Below are 16,145 nucleotides of genomic sequence, written 5' to 3'. Positions count from 1 at the left end.
AAATCACTCTGAACTGCCTCTAATACAAGCACATTCGCACACATCCTCACTTTCAGATACAAGGTGTCATTGTGAGCTTACTGCAGAGTCTGCTGCAACCGGAGTGCAGGGAAATGCTGGCTTGGAAAGATGCATGACAAAGAGCCCAGCCCTGCGAGTGTTTGTTCCCATGAGCCCTTCCAGAGGCCAACAGGCTGCATAAGAACGACTCTCAGGAGAAATCACCCCATATTAAACGATGCACTAATAACATTAGAGAGCATGCTGCTGTCTCCAGCTAGCTTGAGAGTACTTGCATTGCATGGGCAAACCCTAATTTGATGGATGAGGCTAAGAGTTGGGAATGGCCTGTCAAAATAACGCTGAGTTCATTTATTGAGACATTAACAATGCCCCATCCCCACGTGGACAGAGGGGGACTACCCTTAGTACAGCACAGCATTGCATGTACACTGCTCTTGTGTGGAGAAAGGCTCAGGGGACAGGGCTGTGTCTTGCTGAGAACAAGGAAGCCACTAGCAGTGGTGCTGGATCTGGCCCAAAATACTTCACCTTGTGGAGGTTTTTGTTGAATGGAAGTTGTTCATTCAAAGTCCCTGTGGATTTCTAAACCAGCTGAAAACTGCAATTTGGAAAAATTTAAGGGCTATTCAGAGTATGATGTTGTGAAGGAAGGAACAGTGAGCTGCACACAAACTCTAAGTGCTCATTTTAGGTATTTTCATTCAAATAATAACACTGTACTTTATTCAGGACATATGTGGCTAGCATATGTTTAAAATGAAAGCAGCGCCATGCATCAAACAGAGCAGTATTGTTTCAGTCATTGCAATGTACATTATCCAGACACACTTCAGCTGGCCAGATCTGTGAAAGTGAGAGGACAGGTAAGAGCTGGCTCTAGTTATTGTAGGTGTCATTTAAAAAAATTAAATAGTTGTGAAGCACATAGGCTCCCTTCTCCTCCCTCCCCTCCCGCCTTCCCCGCTTTGTTAAGTACATCCATCACATCCTCATTCCCTGGGTGGATTTCTTCATCACTGATTCCATTGTCCTGTGATGGAATGGAACAGAACAAAGGTTACCAGATCATTTTTCTAAATCACTCATCTGGTCTAGTGAAAACTCTAAAACTCAAGAGAATTTAAATAGCTTAGATGCTATTAAAGAGCAGTCTGGCTCTATTTCTCAAATTAAAAAATATAAAGAATTTTAAAAAGCATGACACCAATTAAGCCAAGCATCCCATTTTGTTTGAATATTTCACAAAAACTTCAAACACATTCCTTTACTTCTTTTAATGCACTGGTATATCATAGAATTAAGGCCCATTGTTGCAGTCTTTCTCCTTGTCTGTCTGTCTGTCTTTGGGGAGAGGCTATTTTTAGGTTTATGTTTTTAGAAAAAGGTACACAACCGGGTTGGTTGGTTGATCTTCCTGCTCTCTCCTGGAGCATTTGGAGAAAAGCTAAACAAAGGAACAATGTGCTTTGATACTCCCTGGACATTCCAAGATTTAGTCAAACAGTGAGCTTTGATAAACTTATCCTGCTCCTTGGGTTTGCTCAGCCTACTGGAAAAGCAAAGGAACAGAAGCAAAGAGCTGCCACACCACATTCCCTCTGGAGCCTTGGGAGGCCTCTCCAAGGGGCCTCTTTCCCACTGACAAATGCAGACCCATGTGCAGCATGCCTAAGTGCTTAGGCACATTTAAACGTGTTTCTCCACATCTAGGGAGTGAAGATAATCACACAGAATATCCTTGGGCCTTTAAGGGGTGTTAGAAAGGAACATACCTGAAAAACAACAACGACAGACTTGGAATGTCACGAACAGCAACTATTTGTTATTGAATGCTCATCCAGTTAATTTTTGCTTTTCAGCAGAATTTTCCGTAAATTCCTACCTCTTCCAGCCTCTGTCCTTCATCAAGCATGGTTCAACTTGTATTATTGGGATATTCCTACTGTGTTAGTGTGGTCTGTGGAGTCAGAAATCTTAAGCAATGAATTCACATTGCTTGATAACCAGAAACTGAGAAAGAGCTTTACCCATCAGAAGGAAAACTGCTCATTGCCACCAAAAGAAATAAAGGAGAACTCTGTCTAAGCACTGTTTGTCTAACATGAAAACATAATCATGCTTTGAATGGGAAGAGGCTGTAATAAGTACGGAAAACTTACTAGAGATGCTAATCAAATCTCACTCCCTGGTTCAAAGTGAAATCCAGACCCCCAGTGGCACAAAACCTTCCAGCGAAATAAAACTAATTACACTTCAGCATTTCTAGACCTTGAGGTTTTTAATCACATATACCATCTTGCTTAACAGTTCATTCACTTAACGCAGGCAAGTTACAAGTTTTTGCAGAAGTGTCTGGAAGTGCATCTAGAATGCACTGCCTGTCCACTGTTTTATTTACAGGTTTTTTCAATGAAAATCAGTAGCTAATAAATCAAAGCATTATTACACAAACACAAAATACAATCATTAACATTTTACTGGATACAAATGATAAGCATAAGGAAATGTCCATGTACACTCACTGACATGAATTTGTGTTAGCTTGCTACTAATATATGATGCTGTGAATTGGTGGTAAAGTAACTGAAAGACAGATGTGTATTAAAAAAAAAATTAGAGAGCCACTCATGTTTGACATGATCTTATACTGAGATGAATATCTACAGACAGTGGCATGATCATGTACACTCACACGTGATCATATCAACATAGTTAATTTTTTTTCTGACAAGGTATCATCATCAAGGTCGTTGAACCTCCTCAACAAAGCTTGTTTTGATCAAGTACCAGATACTATTTTCTAAAGTGTTGGATGATACAGAAACAATCTGTGCAAGTGTAGCAATTTTGATTCAGAAAAATTTTAAAAAAGTAGTATTTACAAAGGTAACTTCTAAATTCAGTGATTAAATTAAGACTCCAGTCTTCATATTCCAAACACCTGTTCATTTAGTTTCTCTTTTTTTTTTTGGCGGTTTGCTCTCCTCTCCCCATTCCTTCTCCCCACCGCAAATATTAGCCCAGGTTTAAAGTAGACTATCACAATTAAAACTCTTCAAAAAACAGTAAGTTATTCACCTTGTGCCAAAAAAAGAAAAAAAAAAAGCAGCACTATAACATTACTCATAAGATTTCATAAATCCTTCATAATTAAGGAAAATTCCAGGAGCAAAAAAAAAACTTATACAACTTGTAGAACTTGGGAGGAGAAATAAGGGAAAGAGGAGATGTTTATCCATTAACTTTTTTGTTTGCTTGTTCTTTTCTGAATTTCATTTACAAAAAGCTCCTGGTACTTTTTCCAATGTTTCCACACCTCCTTTCTCTGGCACATATGGTTTAATATACAAACAATTTAAATAAAATGTCAAATTCAAATTCCCACCATAAATAATTCCACTCTTATGAAAACTGGTGGTGTTTTAGCTATTTCAAAACTAGCCCTGCCTGGCTAACCATTTGGTTAGGACTCAGGGGTTAAATAAAAGGATTCTTACAAAAATTTGTTATTCTATTTTAGCCTCGTAACAATTGCATACAAATGAAATCTAGAAGAAACCCTTTTGACTGATGTTGTTTCTTTTTCATACATCATAATACCCATAAGTTATAACCATATAGGCTGTGCAAGAAACAATCATTTGAGCTTTTCTGTGTTTTCTAGGGGTTTTATGAGCCTGTTGACATTTTTGAACTTAAACAAAAAATAAAAACTCTTCAAGTCCTTATTCTAAATGGTAGATAAACTCTCTAGCCTTTTTTCTTCATGGAGTGTTATTATCCATCCTTATTGTGAGATACTGTATTTCTTCTCATCTCTAAATTGGGTTTGTCAGTACTGTCTCTTTTTGCTTCCATCTTGTTTTTCAGATTCCAACTCACTTGGTGAAAGAGCTCATAATTTTACCTCCTTGCTGAGGCTGGTCTTTTCACACTGGTCAGCTTTGAAAGTCAGAATACTGAGTGCTTCTCTAGGTCAGACTGGTACTAATTTGGATATGGAGTGGAACCAAGCTGGTTTGATGTGGAGTTTGGATTGATTTCTTCTCATGCTGGGTCAGAGATCTAGCCATCTCAGGTGGTTCAGGAAACGGGGTGGGGAGTGGTAGCCATTTCCATGCCAGAGTCTCTTAACAGCAAAAATACAGAAGAGAAACTGAGAGAATGACAAAAAGGCTTGTGGTTGAGTGAAGAGAATTTCCATGTCCGTGAGTGGTGGTATTGTTCAGTGAATTTGTGACAGCTGACAGAGAAGTGGAACTTGCTGAAGAATTGTTTGAAGGTGTTGGACTTGTTCCATTGAGACCACAGTAGATCTAGAATGTGGAGAGGAGGGGAAGTAACAAAAAAGGGTTTTATTGTCTTTTTTTAAAAAATCAGAAGACAAGTTAGTAGCAATGAACACTGTGTATCCCCACTCAGTCACAGTACTCAGATGATATATATGAATGCTCATGGCTTTCATTGTGCAGTTAAGGACAAAGACATTTCAGATTGCATGTGTGGGATTTGTTAAAGAAATAAATCTAATATTTTTCTAAATGTTTTTACATAACTATTACTTTATCAAAACCCTTCCCTAAATTAGAAGATGAAGAGGTTTCAAAAAACCTCACACAAAAAAAAGTGCAAATGTAGAGCTATGTAAAGACAAATCTTAGCATAAGAAAGACTTTGAAACAACTGCATGCATTGCAGACTGCCTTTGCAGACTAAGCCACAAACAAAAATATGAGGAAACAATGGTCGAGAACCTATTGATACTGTTTCTGGGGCTGGTTTGCGGCTTCCTTTCAAGCAATGCTGGGGCTTTATGTGAGTGGATTTAATAGTTCAGCCTCTCTTATCTTGCTGTGGTAGCACTGAACTGCAGAAGTTAGAACAATGAAACCATACTGATTAGATCACAATCTATCAGCATTCTAGAACATACAAAAAGAAAAAAAAAAGTGCTGTGAAAAGGCTATATATTAGCAAATTTTAAAAATGTAGATAGAAATCAAAATTTAAAAAAAAAAATCCTTTTCCCCTCATAACTCTGCATTATAGGGACAGAACAAAAACTTGCACTTTGTGCAAGTTCAATATCAAGCTATTTTCTACACATGCAGAGGAAAACTTTCAAAGATAACTTAAAGCATTTTTATTCCAGTGGAAAAAAGCATGTGATACACAAGGATGAAAAACAAGAGCAAGAATCATATTATCTCCTCCCCAAAAATGAGCATAATACAGAAACCTTGGCTTCAACTCCATGGTAGCAGCCTTGTATTCTACCAGAGCATTCTGGTAAGCTCTTGCAGTTAAGTAAAACCACTTCTTTTTTTTAAGAGGTTAGTTGGTTTAATAAGTAGTTCTGTCCACAAAAGGTGTCCTTATTTTCTCATATTTCTAGTGCTGCTGAGAAAATAGATTAGCAGGAAAAAAAGTCAATCCCTCAATACTGAAGCTATGAAGTAGATGTTAAACTTATTAGAAAATTGCATAGGCATTTACTTTCAGTATTTTCTACCCAAAAAAAAAAAAAAAAAAAAAAAAGCATACTATAGAAAAACGTAAGGATGGTGTAAAGCTTCTGGTAGTTAGGGTTTTTGGCAACCAGCACCATGCTGGAAGCAATTTAGGACTGCAGGATAAAAATCGCTGTGTTGAAGTTGCTGTTGAAACCGGTCTGAAAGTGATCAATAATGAATTGCTGAGTTAATAACCTACAAGGCAAGTCCCAACCTGCCGTGGAATTTTTTTCAGTCTTCATACAAAGACTCCACCATCATTTCACTCTTGGTTATGTATTTTTAAAGTTTTCTTGATTTTAAACAAAAAAAACCCTAGTTTCTCGATTTTTTTTTGGTGGAAGACAATGGGCTTATATCCAAGTCTCACACCGTCACAGTAGATGGGACCCCAGAAATTTTCTCAGCGTGAATGTGATGAATACGGATAACCCAAAGAGTCTGATCCTGCTCTCCTCACTGCCAAGAGCAAGACTCCACTGAGCACAAAGGAGTAGAGATAATGCCCTTTCTCGCAAACAAAGAGATGGGGAGGGGGAATTAAAACACTACCCGGCAGTGCCGTTGCCGTTTATTTTTCTGATATTGCGTTAGTCACCCTTTGAAGGGCTGGTCTCCAGGAACAACACGCCGATACGGACTGTGGGAGCCCCGTTCGGCTTGGCCGCTGAGAGGAGCGGATCGGTCCCGCATCCATTACCTTTGCGCCAAGGGCACGGCTCGGCCAGCGCAGCAGCAGAGGCTGCCGCCTTTGCTTCCAGCCCCTAAACCTCCCGCTCCTGCCGGGAACCGAGCCCAGCAGCGGACCAGAGCCCCGCAGCTTCGGCCGGGGCGGGTCACACCCCAGTCCCGCTGCAGCACTCGTGCTTTCCCGGAGCTCTCTCGGGTTTGGAGCGATCGCTCCCGCTCTAAACAGCGCGGGGGATGAACGCTCAGCTGCCGCTCACGCCACGGCTCCGGGGCTTTCCCTCAACGATCCCACGGGGGAAAAAAAGGGAGGCGAACTCCAACTTCATCTCTTTTGACTTGACCGGGATAATCCACGGCACCGCCGCCGCCATCCCGGGGCTCCGCGCCCATCCCCGCCCCGTCCGCAGCCGGGGCTGCCCGGGCTCGTTCCCCTCGCCCGCCGCCGCCCCGGGGCGGAGGAGCCGCCCACCACCTACGGCCTCCCGCGGGGCGCCGCGGCGGGCTCCGGGCTGGCGCGCACGGCGGGGGCTTCTCTCGGGAGAAACCCGCCCCTCCGCCGCTCCCGGGGCGGCCGCCGCGGCGGGGAGGCGTGGAGAGGGTCTCGGCACGGCCGCTCTCCCGTGCCTCGAACTGGGGCCGGCGGAGGGCAAGCGCCGAGCCGCTCCGGGGCTCACCTGCGTGGGAAGGAGGAGGGCGAGGAGCAGGAGCCCCAGGCCGAGCCGCGCCGCCAGCGCCGTCCCCATGCCCGTGTGATGCTGTCCCGCCGCGGTGCTGGTGCTGCTCCTACCGCTGTGGCTGCGAGCGAGAGGGATGCACCGCTCGGCCGCACCCGGCGCTTTTATAGCAGCGCGGGCTCCCGTGACGCCCCGCCGCCGCCTTTCCCCTCCTCCGCCCCACACCTCTGCTCCCGCCCTCCGTGCCCGCCAGGCCCCGCAAGTCTCTGCCACCGCCCCGTTCCGCGCCGCTGCGGCTCCGCTCCCCCTGCCCGGGCTGTCCCGCGGGATCAGGGCGCGCTCGGATCCTGCCGGCCCTCTCCCACCGACCCGGGAGCTCTGCTTGCCCGCTCTGGTTCTTACAGCCGCTGGTCCTTGTGTAGCGCCGGCCTCGTGTTCTAGTATGGAGGGGCTGGCACAGGGCTGCGGCGCTTGAGCTGCAGGTACTCCAGAGAAACGCTTATGTTTATGAAAACACCAGGTTTTTCCAATTAAAAAAAAAATCTAATCGTGAGTGAGAGAAGGTAAAGGCGGCTGTAAGTATTTCTAAATGGTGGGAGCAGTGGATGAAAAGCTGAGGAGTTAAGATCCCATCTTGTTCAGAGCAGCCACACCATTAGTGCTCAGGCTTCAGACCACAGGTTGCAATTTCAAGCACTCTTTGGATCTAAATATTTTATTATTACCATTATTCTTTAAAGAAACCTGTGTAACAAGTGGAACACAAAGTTCTTCCAGCTGTAGCCTCTGTGTAGGTGAGGTTCTATCTTCTGGCACAGGAAATGCTATACTAATATTATATCTCCCCCCTTTACTGACTGAACACAGATTTTGTGAGGCCCTAGCACAATCTTTCAGATGTCTCAATGTCTGAATAAAAACTGAATAAAAACAATCTGTGTCCACTTTATAAACTACAAGAAGAGAACCCATGTGCTGATTCTATTGTCACAAAGCAGTTATTTCTATTTAAAAGACAAGCAAGGTGTCCTATTGGCTCAGACAAATCAACAGGTTTCAAAACTGGATAGGTTTGTGTTTATCTCAGAACAAAGCGTGAGGAGATGTACAAGTCCAGCCCTACATAACTCATTGGCCATATTCAGGGGCAGAACTGCTTTTGAAGAGTTTCCAGGGCCATTGCTAGAGCCCAGTCCAAAAATACAGGAAACCTGGAGAGATGTGCTGTAGAACCAAGTGCTGGGACTCGTGTTAGACAAGAATAATCCTTTCAAACCAAGTCTTACATTAATTGCTTCAGAATGGCTGTCAAAGCTATAGTTATTTCATTTTTCCAAAAATAAAGGCATTTTGTAAGCTGTACCACCCAAGACATCAATCCTTACTCTATAACAAGATGAAAGAGCTTTTGAGAGCTTCATTGAGTCTGAAGCACTTTTGAAGCAACATCTCCCTCATTCTGATCATAGTCATAGTCCAATTTCTAGCTATTGGAGACGTAGTCTGTCTATGGAGTAACCATGGGAACAGTCATCAAATTGAGGGTCTTATGTCTCTGAATATTCACTGATTGTCTGCTGAAAGCTAGATGCCAGAAGATGATTTTTCATGATTATGGAGATATAAGGAGAGAAAAAAGAGAACTGGGGTGGACTTAAAATGAGAGAAGAGTGCCAAATCTGAAAACATTTCCATCATTAACTTCCCTTGCAAACAGCTGGTTTTGGTTGTCATAGTTAAATGAATCACAAATGGGAGGGAAGGTCACCTTTTCATTCAGTAGATAAGCCTAACACTACACAAAAGTGAATTTCCCTGTGAGAGAAGTCACATGGATCACAGCAATAAAGTCAAAGCTCACATGATTCTTACACCAGACTCCCTGGAGGAGATGAAAAATGAAGGAAATCCAGTTAGGGCTCTACAATAGCTAAAGCAAAGAATATTCTAGTGTAAAGCTGACAGAGATGGTTTCCATTATTATCTCTCCCATCTTGTTTGGGAGAAAAGGAAGTGATACAGCTGTTGCATGATCCTGTAGGGATCATAACTGGCTGTTCCAGGTTGAAGCAGCAGCTGAGACACTTAAATGTCAACACCAGGACAGATGAGAATGAGGGAATAACAGAGAGGCCTTTCCCATTCTCTCTAGCTGTGTATCTTGCCTGAGGTCAGGAACAGTAACTGTAAAAAAAGAGGAGGATGCACAGTTCTTGTAAGGTGACATGAACCAATACAACATGATACAACTAACAATTATTATTATTATTATTATTATTATTATTATTGTTACTATCATCATCATTATACAGTGGATTGCACTTCTGGTGTTTTAACAAGTTTCAGTGAAAATAAGGGTATCTTTCTTTTGCTAAAAATATTGTAAAGTCTGTTCCTCTATTTAAAAATAAAGAAAAATGCAGAGGTTTAAAAATACTTGACAGAAATTATAAATTACTGAAATAATAAAACACTGTAAGGTTTATGTTCTGAGGCAAAAAACATGCCTTACTGAAATATACCTGAAATAGTAATACAAACAAGGAAATGTACTGTCAGCAAGGTAGAAATGCTAAAAATATTTTAAGCCCAAGGTGTTAATTGAAACTTTTGTCATTGGAAATTATAATTATAATGCCTACACTCCATTAGATTTATACAACCAACTTGCCCCATTAAGGAAAGCTGCAATATTCCCCCTGAACACATAAATCACCTGCATTCCTAATTCAAAAATCTTTACTTCTTTTCAGCTGAAGTCTATAATGAAGTCTGCAAGAGATGTATCTGAGCAAGACTCCAGAATCCAATATATGGATTTTTCTACAAGGCAAGGAACGCTGTGAGCTGAAAACTGTACGAAGTGAAGTACTGCTATCTGGTGGCCAAAAGGAACTTCTGATATTTTTCTGCCAGAAAAGACAATACATTCCCTCAATCAAATCTTTGATAGTGTGCTCTTAATAGTTCTCATCATGCTGAGATACAGTGTTAAATATTGTTAAATCCCCATAGATCTGCTTCCTTTAGCTTTTTCCATAGTTCAGATTAGTACTCAGCACCTCTCCAAGTTAAATACATAATATTTTATATGAAAGATTAGCAAAGAGAAGGGACGAAATTACCTTGATCTTTTGATTTAAATGTAAGTTCATACATATATTCTGCTGGTGACTTTTAAGCTGATTGAACTTTGCAACAGGCATAACTTTCAGTTCCGTGAGCAGAAGCAAAACTTTTGCTGCTTTGTACAATGCATTGGAAAACAAGATCAGCTAAAATGACTGGCAGAAAAAAACAACAGTTGTCTGTAAAAGGAGGCAGACAAGAAGTCTACAAGATATGTAAGTAATTTATTCAAATATATTACATTTAAATAAAAAGCTTTAGCAAAATAAGTGTAGTCAGAGCATTAAGTGGAATTAATGAGAAATAATTTTGTCTTAACCCTTAATTTACTCTTACCTTTTAGATGCTAATCTTGATCCCTCTGAAATATTTTAGGAGCATCAATTGCCTGGATCCTGTGCTCCCCAACGAGCTCTTTGCTCTCCTTGGTTGTACATGGACTGGAACTTACTATTCAGATATTAGAAATTGCTACATCTTGTGGCTCCTCTCAGTGTTTTCATCCATTTCAAGCTCAGACTACTGCAGCTCTCAGTACTCACCTGAGTCATATTATGAGTTATTTTAGTTAATACCAACCTGTGAATATGCTGTGTATTTATGTATTAGAACCTGATGTATTTTCAAAAGAAAGATTTGGAGAAATCCAGCTTTGCAGCATTCATCAACTAGCCCATACATGCTTATCTAAGATGACATCATCTGGTGATATGTTTCCTTGATATCCATTTTTAGCATATGAATTTTGCCATGAGAAACTCACAGGTCAATATTTCCCATTATTTCCTAAGATTTCATTAGGCTGGCTCTTCTCTTGCTGCTTGTTTAGTGGAAAGGACCTAATTTTCAGCAGCTCCAGCCATACAATCAAAATTTGCCAATATTTTGAAGCACCCTCCCTTACAGTTGCATATTCACTATTATTGCAGAACAAGAGTGAAATACTGATGGGACTGGTTGAAACTGATTTTAGACAACTGGACAAAGCTGTTTGGCATGTGTCTTGGGTAAGAACTTGGAATATATACTGAGGATTGCATTTCCTCTTCCAGTGGAAGATTTATATTAAATTTATATTAGTAAAGCTTTTAATGGAAGGCATGATTAGTGGTACTGTAAATCTCCATTTATTGGTAATAAATGTTGATTAGGTTCAACTATACATGTCTTTAGACATAGGTTTTGCTGCCCTGATGCAGAGCCAGGATTCCAGCAGTGCCACTGTTATGGTTCTGTGTCGGTCTGAGACAAAAGGCATTGGGCTGGTTAGTTAGTGGTATAGTTATGGAAGTAAGCAAAGCCATGATTTCCAGACCTGGAAGTTTGAGCTGAAGGGCAATTGTGATTCCAGAAACAGTCTCAAGAAGAAATGTGTAAGGGTTCCTGCCTTAATGCCCATGGATCTTTTGACTTCAAGGGATGGTGTCAGCCTACACAATTAGGTGTGGCTTCAGATCTGCTTGAAAGCACACCTTTCTTCCTAAGTCAAACAAACTCTTGGGTGACATCAATGCAAACAAATTAAATGGTAGCAGAGCCTGTTCCTTGGCCTTGAGGCCATCTGATATGTTTATCCATGTCCACACTATTAAACACTCCCATCAACAAAATGGAGGCTAAGTCTGAACTACCTATTGGTAGGTAGTTGTCCCTGGCCTTGGCCAATCCCTGAATTGTGCTGAGGAATTGTTTGGGATTGTGCTACTTTGAGTAGGACAAAACCAAGACAGAGCCTTCTTTCACTCATGAGGCATCATGTCAGATAACAGGTCTATAGACATGAAGAAGTAAAAATGATCAAAGGTCATTAATTCCATCTTCTGATTTGAGGGAAGTTTAAACATTATACTCAGAAAAAAATCAGTGAAGGGTATTCCACCACCCACAGGCCTTTTTGTTTGCCAAACTATCTTTGCAGAATATTTCTCTTAACACAAAGTCATCTTTGCTGCAAGGTTGCATTGCATTGCAACAATTTATTGCAGTGTAATAGTGAACAGATAATAATGACGACTAGATTTCTAACAAAATGATTACTAGTTGAAAACATATCAGACACTTTGCATTGAGAAGAGGAAGGAAGGGTCACATGACAACAGCCATCTACATCTAAGTGAGTCTCCCTGGAAACCCTTGATAGATAATGAAGGGAAACAAGTGCTTCTATGATGTAATTCATCTCATTTCAACACAGACACCTGAAACAGATGAATCACATCCTGGAGATGCTGACATCTCTTCACTGACTACCGGAAGAGTATAAGTGATTTGCTCTGACCTTTGCCACTATATTTTCCTGTATTTTGAGGAACAGATTCAGTTCCTTCAACCTTTCTTCATAGGACTTTCATGCTTTTCATGTCACTTTCCTTTATAGTTTCTCAAATCTGTCTTAATTAGATCATAATTTCCAAAGTAGGACACTCTACTCAAGATGAGAGTTCAACATTTAACAGCTCCATTAATGCAGTTTAGAATAATTTTCCTAAGCTTTTTTGTTTTGTTGATGCAGTTTTGAGATTATCTCACTTCAGTTCTTGAGCAAGAGTGCCATGTTAGCACTTTTCCCATCTCCTTGGATTTTCCATCTATGATAAGACTTATTAGTAATTGCAATTGTTGCAACCAAGTTCTTCTCACCATTAGCTTGACCACTAGCTCTGTAAGTCTGTGATTTCTTCCACTGGATTTGATATCTGCATTTCCTCTCTTACCTGGAGGTAGAAGGTTAGTTATCCTCATACTATACTGTTATTTCACTGTGCTTCTTTCCAAACAAATGAAAAAATATACCCTGAAAATCTCTGCATCTTTATTAGTCGTTTTAACCATCATTTTTAGTTTATGACTGCTGGGTTTTCTTTAATCCCTGACACTTTTCAAGACCTATGTTTTCAGCCCTGCACATGAAGCATTTTTTTCTGATAGCAATGGAAGTCTTTATCTTCTTTTGAGAAATTCTGAACATCTGTACCTTGCACTTTGAATCTTGTATGCTTCTGCTTCCATTTTTTTGTTTGCTATTGTTTCCTTGGTTTTGTGGTTTGGCTTTTTGTTATTGTTGGTTTTGTTTATTTACTGCCTTCTCTTTGCCACTTAACAGGGCAGAGTTTAACCAACAGTCATCAAGAAGATAGTCTATATGAAAAGAGAGCTGCCTTAAGGAGCACCTAGTTTCAAAATTTCTTCCTAGTCATGACTGCTGCATGGCACTCTGAAAGGCTTATTCTTTTGTAACCTTTTCTGAGTAATTTCTAGTTTGAGCAGGGGGCAGGCAGAGATAACAAAGTGATAAGAATAAACCATGGAGAAATCTGATAAACAGGAAGATCTAAACTCGGATGGGAAGATACAAAGTTATAAGCCAAAATAAGAACAAATAGGATTAAAATGTGTATAAGTAGATCATCTCTTCTTCCCATTTCATAACAGAAAAAGGGACTAGTCTAGGATTTGAAAAGGTGAACTGCTGAAAGGAAACGTATCATGTATCACCAGGAGTGTTAAGACTTCATTGTATCTTTTACATGGTGAATATTTCATCACAGGGTATCATTATGCAAGGTGCAAAGAAGGAGTGGTCACACAGTGATGAGAACACCCAGAGTTTAAACAGCTAGTGTTGCAAGGACACGCTTTCCTGGGAGATAAATCATCCCAGATCTTCCTCCTATGTGATTTACACATCTTTCACACCTCTGGAGCTGGACATTGTGAAAGGACAGGATAGCCTTGACACCAAGTAATACTATTCTGACATTCTATCCCTTCTTATTGAACCTATATTTATATATTTTTATCTATCTCTCTATCTAATCTCAAAGATGCATTGAAACAGATAAATTTTTCTGCTTATAAATGCAAATCAAGACAACTTTGTCCATTAGTCACAATTCAAGCTGAAGTCCTTTGCACAGCCTTTTTTCTGCTTTTAAAAGCAAACCTGACACAAAATGTTGCTGGTATGGTTTTGTTTGGGGCTTTTTGTTTGCTTGTTTTAAGGAAACTAATTATATAAAGATGGGTAACAATTGAAATTTCCCCACTGAAAATTAATAATGCAAAAATTGCATGTGTATATCTTGAATTAGTTACTATCAATTAGAGAAGAGAACATTATATTCTAATAACTAAAGACATTAATCTGAGGAGAATACAGAGGAAACACAAAAGTAAACAAATATTTCATACTAATTAACATTTGCTCATGGACTATGTTGTTTTATGGCTAATAAATAAGGTTCAAATAAGGAATGCTTAATTGATTGGTTTTGCTTTTTATTGCATTTGCCAAATGCTGTTAGTGGTCCCTAGATAAATCCTAGATCACCAACCAACACCAGCAGGACCTGAACATGTTCATTACTGGATGAATGAAAATCTCAAAGCCTTTCTTAGGAAACAGCACAATAACTGCTCCTACCAAAAACTTTACTGTGTTTTAGGCCATTAGCAAACAAGAAAGTGAGGAGAAAACAACAGAACAAATCTCATTGCAAATCTCTCACCAAACCAGGAAACTGAATAATTAGCAGTGAAACTGCAGAGCTTTCCATCTTGGTGTAGCCGGATTCAATACCAGACTGACTGAAGGAAATTACTCACTGTTTTCCTCCCATCTGCCTTAATCACTGATGTAACACCAGTTTTCACTGGCAAGGCAGCAATGTATTTCTGGTTTAGGTGGTTCACCATGCTCTCACTGATGGAATGGCCTCCATCACTTCCTCAGTGCTGGTGAGAGCAATCTACACTGCCCACCTCCATTTCCTTTCTTATTATGGCTCCATGTGGCCTCCTACTTTAAAAGACAATATGCAGACAAAAGCCAAATTAGTCAGCTAGTGAAAAGGATGGGGGGGAAAAGAGAGAATGCTACATTAACAAGTGGCTATATATCACCACTTAAAGAAATACAAAACAATGCCTGAAACTCACCCATCTTCCCTTACTCCTCTAATTACCCATCTTTAATGTCTAAGGTGAGTATTCGAGGAATAAGCAGACTGCAAGCAAAGTTGCTTTGTGAAACCTTGCTCACTTCAGGAAAGGGATTCTGTGTGCAGGGCACCAGTGTGGCTGCAGGCAAAAAAAAGGACAGAAGTTCATAATGCACTTGTTATCACAAGAGATGAAATGGTAACGCAAAGAGTTGGTAAATAGAGAGCAAGAGCCAAGTTTCAGTGTCCTGGGATAGGATAGGATAGGATAGGATAGGATAGGATAGGATAGGATAGGATAGGATTAGGATAGGATAGGATAGGATAGGATAGGATAGGATAGGATAGGATAGGATAGGATAGGATAGGATAGGATAGGATAGGATAGGATAGGATAGGATAGGAGCTGCATACATTAAAGAGAATAAATACAATGTTTTATAGTAAAAGATGGCATGGATTATGTGGGCAAATCCATGAGAAAGGGAAGTGTAGAGCAGAGTGCCAGCTGAAAAGGCAACACAGGAAGGGCTAGAAAGGGAGTTTATGCTGCATGAAAGATTATTTTTCAGAGAGGTGCTTTAAAGAAAGAGAGGATAGGATTATTTGGCCACAGATGGGATGTAAATAACCAGCTAGAGGAATTGTCTCTAGGCTATGGACTAAGAAAAAAGAACATCTAAGCAGTTACAATAGGTGTGACACTGGGAGAGGTGAACTAGCAGTCAGAAAGCTCATTATTCAAATGAATATGGACAAACTTAAAGGTGATGCTCATATGGGAACACTTTGTTTGGCCAGGCAGCATAAATATGCATAGAACACTGTCCAGTCACCTTCTCACCTTGAAATAAGCAGTGTAACTTAAAAAGCATGGTCTCAACAATGCCATGCCGAAGCTAAATCTGCAGAGACAAGTAATCTGGTGAGACGTGCACTGCAGAATATTAGTCAGAGCTACTCACAGCGCTCGAGAGCATGGGGCTCCTTATTTTGAGATGCAATGAGTGTCAGCAGATCCAGCACTGTCACTTGACTGACCTTGCAGGAAAACAAAGGTAACAAAAAACCCTAGGCAGTGGGGAGGGAATTCCCAGATACAGATTCCAACACACAGGTCAAAAGCTATTGAGAATTTTCTCTCTGAGCTACCAAACCTAACAGATTAATCTCCT

At 40.5% G+C, this 16,145-nt stretch overlaps 1 protein-coding gene and 1 long non-coding RNA gene across 2 annotated transcripts; both read right to left on the bottom strand.

Annotated features, from left to right (window-relative positions):
• Nucleotides 1-2,283: 2,283 nt before the first annotated feature.
• CD24 (CD24 molecule) lies at nucleotides 2,284-7,054 on the bottom strand. Its single transcript, XM_085056235.1, has 2 exons — nucleotides 6,902-7,054; nucleotides 2,284-4,340 (listed from the first exon to the last, which is right to left on the bottom strand). Exons 1-2 carry the CDS (start codon nucleotides 6,968-6,970, stop codon nucleotides 4,155-4,157), a joined length of 255 nt encoding a protein of 84 aa, XP_084912361.1. The 5' UTR covers nucleotides 6,971-7,054; the 3' UTR covers nucleotides 2,284-4,154.
• Nucleotides 7,055-7,479: 425 nt separating this feature from the next.
• Nucleotides 7,480-14,823, bottom strand: LOC146439958 (uncharacterized). Its single transcript, XR_014851321.1, has 3 exons — nucleotides 14,636-14,823; nucleotides 10,027-10,185; nucleotides 7,480-9,085 (listed from the first exon to the last, which is right to left on the bottom strand). It is a non-coding gene; the product is annotated as an uncharacterized LOC146439958 (long non-coding RNA).
• Between the last annotated feature and the right edge of the window lie 1,322 nt (nucleotides 14,824-16,145).

This window comes from Lichenostomus cassidix, chromosome 3 (genome assembly GCF_008360975.1).
Source record: "Lichenostomus cassidix isolate B80296 chromosome 3, HeHo_3.0, whole genome shotgun sequence".
NCBI classification, from domain to species: Eukaryota; Metazoa; Chordata; class Aves; order Passeriformes; family Meliphagidae; genus Lichenostomus; species Lichenostomus cassidix.
This window is presented reverse-complemented; position numbering and strand designations above follow the sequence as displayed.